Raw genomic sequence first — 10,168 nt, 5'->3', positions numbered from 1 at the left:
GCCCATCTACCTGCTTTAGTAGGAAGAATTGGGAAGAAGGCTTTGTCACTGAACATTCTCACCAACTCTTGCTGTTGGCCAAAGTGCCACCATCGGCAAAGTCCTCCACTTACATGAAGGCTCTGGTTTTGAAATTTATCTTGCTGTGTCTGAGGTGTGCCTATCATAGACCTACTGAAGTAGAATTTCAGGGAGTAAGCCCAGGCATCTGTATTTTTTAAACGAATTTTCCACTTTCATACATGATCTGGAAATACTCATTTTGTGAACCACTTACTTCTTTAATCCATTGGGATTAAGGGATAGCCTTCCAATGAGAGCTACAGATTCACTGTTCAAGGGACACTGAGAAGGATCAGTGGGGTTTCTTGGTGAGTCCTCTCCAGCTTAAATCCTTTTCTTCCTTAGTCACTGTGAGCTGACTAGGTGGGAGGCAGAAGAAGCAAAGGTACTATTTACTCCCCAGCCAGAGAGGAGGTATCTTTGAAACCAGAGGCAGGACAAAGTTGAAAATGGTCTTCGACTATCTCACGGACTTCCACCCAGAGCCTAGTCTCCCTCCGTTACTGGAGAGCACTGATTAAACACTTTTCTTGCTTTCAGACAAGATTTATAAATGGCCATTTATGAAGAACATGCCTTAGCCCCTGCCTTTTCACATTCCTTTTTTTGTTTTCTCAGTTTACTGAGGGAACTGCACGTGCCTGTCACTTAGATGGTAGCATGTCATGTGGGCAGAGCTGAGTAAAAAGAGCTGTAAGCAAATACAATAGGGATAATTTCAAAAGCAGTCTCTTGACATGGCCTAAGAGTTTGGTAGAGGAAGACTTCATAACATGGCCCCCTCAAACATTTACTGAGGGCCCTTATTGCCCATTTATACAGTCAGATTGCCGGGGGTTTTTTGCTTTTAACTGTTGGGAACTGGCCTATGGAATATTATACTCTCTGCAAGGATATCTATTTTAGTGGAGGACACCCAGGGATGCCTGGGTAGAGTTTGTGGACCTTTGAAGGAGTACACATGTCCAAAGGACTCAACCTTAGAGAGGTTGATATTGATTTAGTAGGTTTGGCTAGCTCATGAGGGGTAGTGTTTTGTTTTTGTTTTTGTTTTTGTTTTAAAGCTCCATGCTCTTTCTATGTTCACTTTGTTGGAGAAATAACTGCTCTGTATACTAAAATGTAAAAAAAAAGAAAGGCAATGGAAAATATGAAAAAAAATCAAGTTGGCTTTTTTTTTAATCCAGAAAAAAAATCTAAATGTCAATGGAGTTTCCAATCTTGTATGGATTATGTTCCACAAACTTTCAGAGAGCCCTATGTTTTTAAATATTCACTGTGTTTCTAAAATCAGACCGCAAAGGAAACATTCAGATCTTTTCTCAATGTCTCATGATAAACAACTCTCTCAGAATGTCCTTGGGGACTTAGCACAAGGTGAATAAGGTCACTGGGGTTCTAACTCTTTGGCCCCCTGTACTCTTGGGCCATCTGAGGTGAGGCTGGAGAGAAAAGGCATGCTCGCACCTTTGACCAGCAGGATGCCCTCAGTGGGCTTTATGAAGACTGTAAAGGACAGAATAGAGCTAAGGGAGGAGAAAGTTCTTAAAGAGGGTATGGTACGTGTTTATTCTCAAGAGAGAGAAAGAGAATACTCAAGTTTACTTGTGGTATGGTCATATGATTAGCCTCCAGATGAGAAATAACCTCTACTTTGCAGAGTCGCTTGGATGTTTATTTGGCACAGAGCCCTGCGGGAACATCTGTTCAGAATATGCTGCACTGGGCCCAGGTATGTGCTTCCCACTCCTGGTCTGATGCACACACAGCTCTCCAAGAGCCCTGAGCGGGACTCCCAAAAAGCCCACTGAGGGGTTTTGCAGGCACCTGCCACTGTCAGCTGAATGGATGCTTCCAAAATCAGCATCAGCTCGTGTTGAGTCCCTGTTCTCTCTTCTGTTCTCCATGTCCTCGGTTTCTGGTGTTTGGGCCTGGTTCCCACCAATTCGGACTGAACTCTGATTTTTGGATTACTCCAAACTGACTTTTCAGGGGAGAGTTTGTACTTCCTCTTTTGGAAAACCATCGGTTCTAATAGAACTTTATGTAACAGGATAGAGGCTATTCCAGAAAGATCCACGCATCCTCCTATTGGCATATGGGCCTTTTCAGCTTCTTCTGAGCAAGTTAAATGGTTTCTGTTTTCACTCTCAGTTTAAATTTCTGTGTGTGCTACTGTGTTACTCAATAGTCAGAAAGTTCAGAGATAAGTCGTATTCAATTGGCACAGCCTTCTGAACCAAGTGTGTACGAGTGTGTGTGTGTATGGGGGGAGGGAGGGAGAGAGAAGGGCCTTCCCAAAGTTTTGACATATCCAAGATCCCTACAAGTTTGCACTTTCACTTCCACCCCAGTTAAGTCCATTCCATGCTTTAAGGTGGAGAATCATTGCTATAGATAGCCTGAGACACTAGTTGAGGGTTTCTGAACTCCTTTGAAGAGTCCCATCCCTAGGACATAAGCGCTCACATTCCTGCAGGAAGAAAGATGTTCAGGGCATAAGGTCTCCTCCCAGGAAGGAAACAGAGAGAGTCTGTGATGGACATGGCCTTCCAGGGAACACAAGTCCAATGTCATGTTTACTGAGCACTTATTATGTGTCCTTGCTATTCACACGTGTGATTTCCTTCAGTCTCGCTGACTTCTCTTAACAGTTTTTCCATGAAGGCGTTGACACCCCCGTTCCACAAAGATTCCGGCCAGTCCCTTACATGTCTCACAGCTCACTGCTCTTAAAAAGGCTTCTTCTCCTGTATCAGAAAGTCCTCCTCAGGACAGAAATAAGTCAGGGGAGTGGGGGAGGGGGGGAGATGAGACAACTTAGGACAACTTGTCATAAGTTGTGCAGACAACTAAGGCAATGGCGACGACAGTGACAATAGTAGTAATATTAGCAAAAAGAGGGTTCTTGCATGTTCCTAGGTGCCGCACCCTAGCATCTCACTTAATGCATGACCTTATTTAATCTTCTCTATGAGGAAAATGTCATCATTCCCATTTCACAGACGAGAATTAGGGAAGATACATAACTTGCTGTGGATCACGCTTTCGATAACCCATTAAGCCTGGATTCAAACCAAGTTTGTTTGCTGCGAGGACCCAGGTAGCTAACGAGCCCACGCTACTGCCTGCCGTTGTGAAAACCAACCACAGCAGACCGCCTCTGTCCATAGAAGGCATGATGGGAATAATTTTAAACTCAAAATCGGGATCAAATCAGTGAGTGTGGGGAGGGAAAATCTGAGAGTCAAGTTCAGAAAACACCCTTGGGACAGTGTGAGAGTCATTTACTGGAGCGTGTGAGGTGAAATGTGAACATTACCTGTGTCCTTCGCCCAACCTGGTGGCAAATAAGAGAAGATGGAGACTGTAGGCGTGCAGGTATATGATCGTTTCTGTTCTTACAGCGGAAGTCTAAACATGAAAACACCCTGGGGGTGTGCACAGTGTCTCAGACACTCAGCCTGTGGCCCCATTCCTGACGACAGGGAGGCTGTTGGGGAGGCAGAGCACCTCCCACAGGAAGCACTGAAGCCACTCCGAGTGAACATTCCTTTCGGGAGCAAAAAAAGTGTTCAGGAATAGGGGCTGCAGTGATAATATCCTGACAGGGATACTGTATGCAGCTGTTTAGTAAAATATCGGTCACTTTTCAGTGTAGGTGAATAGCTGGTGCCTTTTTAAAAAATTATTACGATTCCTGAAGCTAAGATAGTCAAGAATCATTCAACCCAGCATCCTTGTAAACATTTCTGTGCAGAGCCTTATAGCCTATAAAGACATTGCCGTCAGGGTGCCTCGGTGGTGCAGTCAGTTATGCATCTGACTTGGTTTCCGCTCAGGTCATGATCTCACGGTTCATGAGTTCAAGCCCCGCATCCGGCTCCATGTTGACAGCTCAGAGCCTGCTTGGGACTCTCTCTCTGTCCCCCTCTCCTACTCATTCTCTCTCTCTCTTTCTCTCTCTCTCTCCCTCTCTCTCTCTAATTCTCAAAAATAAAGACATTGCTGTCTGAAATTTTCACTGGAGAAGGTTAGGGGAGAATAAAAGATGGTCAGTCAGTTCCGTGAATTATTTTTCAATTCGTATCAGTTTTCTTATCTGGCTTATTACTCTTTACTGGATTTTAGCTCCTGTGCCTAAAGAGTGGGAATGTAATGTCATCCTCTTTGTATATTTTCTGTTCACTGTCTTTATTTTTTTTTAATGTTTATTTATTTTTGGGGAGAGGGAGACCATGAGTGGGAGGAGGGCCAGAGAGAGAGGGAGACACAGAATCCCAAGCAAGTTCCAGGCTCTGTCAGCACAGAGCCCGGCTCTGGGCTTGAACCCAGGAACCGAGAGATCATGACCTGAGCTGAAGTTGTATCTTCAACTGACTGAGCCACTCAGGCACCCCTCTGTTTACAGTCTTTAAATGTGTGTTGCTTTCGTATATCATTGTAATGTGTTTTTATCTCTATTTTGTCATAGGCTGCTAATTCTGGTCTGTTCCAAGCTTTTGACTGGGGAAACCCTGATGAGAACATGATGCACTTTCACCAGGTACATAGATGACCATGGTCATCAGTGTCCACTCACTAAGCACCTGCTAGGTTCCAACACTATGCCTGATATTTTATATAGATTAGCTTCTACTTATTGGTTTCTTACCATGTTCCATATCATCATTTCTAAATTTTTTAATGGTTTATATTTTGAGAGAGAGAGAGATTTTGGCTTCATGCTGATAGACATCAAAGATACATGAGTTTTCTCATCTTGTAATTAACCAATTTCTCATCCTAGCAAGATGAGCTTACCTTGTGGGAGTTAGACATCAACTTGGATGAGAACTGAGCCACAGGGATTAGCTTTCCCGTTGTCGTTGCACTTGCAACAAATACACAGAATACACAGTGATTCAAGTTCACATATGAATCTTTTGCTTGGGACCTTGGGGAAGAAATGGAAAACCCCAAACTAGCTGAGGGTGAACAACGTGCATATGTAAAAAGCAATAGCCTTTGTCACAAGTATAAGCAATGACCATAAATTAGACAGTCATAATGACCAATGTAATCACCAATCCTTCATTACTAAGTTAAAAAAAAATCTTGGCCAAAAGCCAATGTGTCTCATTTACATCCTGATTTGCATATGCATTTTTGCTCTACCATCTTCTGGGCCCCCTTTCTTCCTTCACGGGGTCCTAAATCATTGCAGTAAATGTATTCTGATTTCAGGGGCTCCTCAGACCTACTCTCTTGCCATAGAGCTCGCTAATACTTACAGCTGTCTCTGGGTGTGTTGTCTTTCTGTTCTTTACCTTTCTCCATCTTTGCATCTAAGTATTTATGCTTTGTATTATCCCGCTGAGAAAACCAGAGTCAGGAAAAGCATGCCTGTTCTTGCCTCAGTTGCTCTTTGCCTTTGGGCCGTTGATCGGCACTCACTAGCCTCTCTGCCTTTCTCACTGCCTTCTCGTAGCTATACCCTCTCATTTATCTCGTTGATTCTAAGCCCAGGGCTTAGAATTGTCCCAGCAATATAGGGGACAGGTAATATTCTTAAGATATTTAGTAATGCAAAGCCCTAGACACCAACGCATCGGCCAACAGCAACTTCTGTAATGACCGAACCTGTGTTCTCTGCTTATATATCACCCTGTTAAGAGAACTGCAGGTGCACAGTCCTCAAGTCAGCCCCACCCCTGCCCATCTGGTACATTTCTAGTCTAGGAAACCTCTCCCTGGCCAAGGTTACAGTTTCCCAAGGATCTATGCCTTTGTCCATGTTACCTTTTCTTCCTAACCCTGCTGCCAAAACTTCTTAACAATAGTGTAGTAACCTGCTCAGGCTGCCATAAAAATGGACTGAGTGGTTTAAGCAACGGAAATTTATTTCTCACATTCTGGAAGCTGGATGTCCGAGCCCCAGAAGGTGGGGCTCTGGGGAGGACCCTCTTCCTGGCTTGCAGAGCATCACCTTCTTGTCACATGCTCACAGAGCCTTCCCTCCTTGCGTGCACTTGAAGAAGAGAGAGAGATCTCTCTCTTCCCCTTCCTGTAGGCTGCCAGTCCTACTCAATTAGGACCCAGCCCTTATGACTGCATTTAACCCCAATTACCTCATAATAGCCTTATCTCCAAATACAATCAAATTAGGGGTTAGGGTTTCAACATCCAAATTTGGGGAAAACACGATTCGGTCCTTGGAATACGGTGGTAATCCATATTCTTTCAGTTGCACATGGCAGAGGACAACTCTACGTTAGGTTTAAAATATCTATGTACTGCTTTACTGCACTAAACAGTGTGGTGATAAACTCACGATGGCTGGGGACTGGAACGCTGTCATCCCGGCGCTCCTCTTCCCTGTACCCCTCCCTCTCTTCCAGTTCTGCCTGCAAATGCTCTTTTCCTTCTCAGGCTATTTCAAGATGGAATAGTAAGATGGTGACTGGGTGTACTTAACTCGTATGGTTCTTTCAACCACAAAGCCAGAGAAGAAGCCAATATTTTGCTCTGGAGCACTCGTAGAAAGTTCCAGAGAGAACTCTGGCCCGGTTTAAGCCATGTGCCCACTTCTCATCCAGTCACGGAGGCCAGAGGAATGAAGACTGATGGGCCAGGCCAGGTCATCCAGGGCCACTGAGGAGCTGGGGGATGGGATTTGCTGGATCCCAGAGGGAAGGGGAAAGACATTAGCGTCACAATCGCTCTCCTCTGGAACAGGCTGGCTCCTCATTCATGTCATACTTCAGACGTTTTCATCTATCGGTCTCAATGCTCTCCAAAGAGTCGGATCAAGTGTCAATAATGAGCCCAGATTTCTGCACAAGAGAAGAGGTATTCACATGTATCCTCTACATAAATACATATATTTTGTTCAAAAAGGATATACTCCCAGAAGCAAGCCCTACTAAAAAGATGGTCATCCGTAGGGGCACCTGGGGGGCTCAGTCAGTTAAGCAACTGGTCATGATCCCAGGTCAGGTCATGATCTCACGGTTCGTGGAGCTGAGTCTCATGTCAGGCTTTGTGCCAACAGTGGGGAGCCTGCTTGGGATTCTCTCTTTCTCTCTCTCTCTCTCTCTCTCTGATCCTCCCCCGCTTGCTCTGTCTCAAAATAAATAAACTTTGTAAAAATTTTTTAAAAAGAAAGATGTTCCCCCATAGAAATAAGAGCACCCTTTCTCAAGGATTCTTTCCTATTTTCCCCAGAGTACAAATCAAGAATTTCATGGTTATCTTTTTTTTCTTTATGCACAGTTCATATCATTGCACAAAAGTGCTCTCAAGTACTTCTAACATTTTAGTGTTTATAAATCATTAAGTGTATTCTAACTGCATACTTTTGGTATCTGAAGAACTTGCTTAACGATCAGTCACATTACTCCCCTGATGTAATTTTCTGTGAAATCTATGTCTCCAATCGTACTTAGCTTACACCTCCCTTGTATGACGTCACTAAGATGCAAGTGCCAACAGCTGTGTGGAGTGGCGGACATGACCGTGTGGCTGACCTCAAGGATGTTGAGAATTTACTGCCTAAAATTCCCAGGCTCATTTACTACAAGTTGATTCCACACTACAATCATGTGGATTTTTACCTGGGACAGGATGCACCCCAGGAAATCTACCAAGACCTTATTAGACTGATGGATGAATGTTTGCAAAATTAAATACATATTCCTTTCTCTAAGCAAGTGCATTTTTAAAATAATAAATGTGGCGCCCAGACCCTAAGGTGACCACTCCGATGGTTTTCACCTCCTAGTGCCCATGTGTTGGTGTAACCCTCTCCCCTTGAGTGTGGGATGCCCTTGAGACTTGATTCTGGCCAACAGAATGGCCAAAGGTAATGGTGTCACACCCTTGGTTGGATCATGTTTGTGGCAAAGGACGTCAGCTCCTGATTGCATTATATTATATGAGACTTCATCAAGTAGACTGGAGAAGAGATCTCCCTTGCTGGCTTGATGAAGAGGACAGATATGTGGAAGAAGCTTGCATGACCTCTAGGATCTGTGCCCATAGCAGATAACCAGCAAACAACCGGATTCTCAGTCATAGAGCTGCAAGATCAATTACATCTAAATCCTGGATGAACTTGAAAGCCCTTGAATCCCCAGTAAATCTTCCAGTTGAGCACCAGGCTGCCCACCCCTCATTTGCAGCCGTGGAGGAGACACTAAGCTGCAGGAAACTAGCTGTGGCATACCCAGACTACTGACCCATAGCCAGAGCCAGAAAATAAATGTAAATTCTTTGAAACCACCAAGTTTGTGGAAATTTCTTATCAGCAATAGTAAATCACCATTCAGAGTAATAACAAACCATTATTATTATTGTGATTATTATTTTTTCTCTTCGGTTAAAAGCTTGAGAGACCCTGGGGGCGCCTGGGTGGCTCAGTCAGTTGAGCGTCCAACTTCGGCTGAGGTCATGATCTCATGGTTCGTGGGTTCAAGCCCTGCATTAGTCTCTGTGCTGACAGCTCAGAGCCTGGAGCCTGCTTCGGATTCTGTGTCCTCTCTCTCTGCCCCTCCTCCGCTTGCATTCTGTCTCTGTCTCTGTCTCAAAAATAAATAAGCATTAAAAATTTTTTTAAAAAGCTTGAGAGATCCTGTTCCTTTTGTATTATTTCCTTATTTCTCTTGTATTGATGAACTTCCTTCCAATTTTCTTGTTTGGCAGATCTACCTGCTAGCGATCAATTCTGTGTCTGTCTGGAAGAGTCTTTGTTTTGCCGTCATTGAGGCTCAATGATATGCCACTATATCTATGTATAAAGTCCATCTTCTTTACCCATTCACCTGTCAATGGATATTTAAGTTGTTTTCCATACCCTATTACCAATGATATTGGGATGATCATGGACCTATATGTACCTTATCAAGACCCTGATTTCAAGGCTTTTGAATATGTACCCAGGAGTGTGATGCTGGATCATACAGTAGTTCTGTTTTTAATTTTCTGATGAACTCCCATACCGTTTTCTACACCATTTTACATTCTCACAAGCAATGTGGGAGGGGCCAATGTCTCCACATCCTTGCCAGCACTTCTCTTCTGTTTTTGTTTTGTTTTGTCATTAGTATTGTTGTTGTTACAGCCATCCTAACAGGTGTGAGGATACCTCCTCCTGGTGGTTCTGATTTGCATGTCCCTGGTGGTCTTGTGCCCCCTGGGGAGAGAGGGAGAGAAGCTGCCCATGTGTAGATCTTTGGGAAAAGATTGAGAGGCTCCCAGAGTCTCCAGTCGGGCTGATCCCTGAAGGCATTTTGCCTTCATTTCTAAAAGATTTGTTTTTTTCTGACAAGAGAATCTTTTTTTTTTTTTTTTAATTTCTAGGAGAGAGAGAGAGAGAGAGACAGCCTGAGCAGGGCAGGGTCAGAGAGAGAGCGAGTCACAGACTGAAACAGGCTCCAGGCTCTGAGCTGGCAGTCAGCACAGAGCCCGACACGGGGCTCGAACCCACAAACCGCGAGATCATGACCTAAGCGAAAGTCGGACGCTCAACCGACTAAGCCACCCAGGCGCCCCCTGACAAGAGAATCTTAGACTGATATGGTGCATCCTAATTTGTTCTTACTCCCTCGGTGCTTTTAAATGCTGTCCATTACCTTCCAGCATGCAGCTTCTGATAAGTCTGTGATTTCTTATATTCGTGTCTTTGGACTTACCATCCTTTTTTTTCTTTGTCTGCTTTAAGATTTTCTTTTCACCAATGGAGTGTTAGCAATTTGATTTCACTGAGCTTTGGGGTGGTTTTGTTGTGTATTCTGCTTGGAATTCAACTGGCTTCGGGGATCTGTGGATTCATGGTTTTCATCAAATTTAGAAACATTTTGCTCATTATTTCTCCAAATATCTTGGCTCCCTTCACTTTCCCTGGGTATCTAATCAATGTGTTCGATCACTTGCTGGTGACCCACAAGTCAGTGAAGCTGTGCTTCCCCCCAGTGTTCTCCCTCTGTGTGCTTCATTTTAGATCGTGTCTGTTGTGTGTCTTCATGTCCACAAATTTTCTCTTACAGTGTCTCGTCTGCCTAATCCTATCTGCTGCATTTTCTATTTTGGAGACTATATTCTTCAGCTGTAGAAATCCCATTTCGGT

The 10,168-nt window shown here is 44.0% G+C and overlaps 1 protein-coding gene across 1 annotated transcript in view; it reads left to right on the top strand.

Moving 5' to 3' along the window:
- LIPK (lipase family member K) overlaps nucleotides 1-8,325 on the top strand; it is a 58,344-nt gene extending 50,019 nt beyond the window's left edge. The window contains exons 8-10 of the mRNA XM_077751885.1: nucleotides 1,724-1,795; nucleotides 4,538-4,609; nucleotides 7,491-8,325. Of these exons, the coding sequence (XP_077608011.1) occupies nucleotides 1,724-1,795; nucleotides 4,538-4,609; nucleotides 7,491-7,730 (384 nt within the window). The 3' untranslated portion in view covers nucleotides 7,731-8,325. The remainder of the gene's footprint in view (nucleotides 1-1,723; nucleotides 1,796-4,537; nucleotides 4,610-7,490) is intronic.
- Nucleotides 8,326-10,168: the final 1,843 nt, after the last annotated feature.

Source organism: Crocuta crocuta, unplaced genomic scaffold (genome assembly GCF_008692635.1).
Source record: "Crocuta crocuta isolate KB4526 unplaced genomic scaffold, BGI_CrCroc_1.0 scaffold694, whole genome shotgun sequence".
NCBI lineage: Eukaryota > Metazoa > Chordata > Mammalia > Carnivora > Hyaenidae > Crocuta > Crocuta crocuta.
This window is presented reverse-complemented; position numbering and strand designations above follow the sequence as displayed.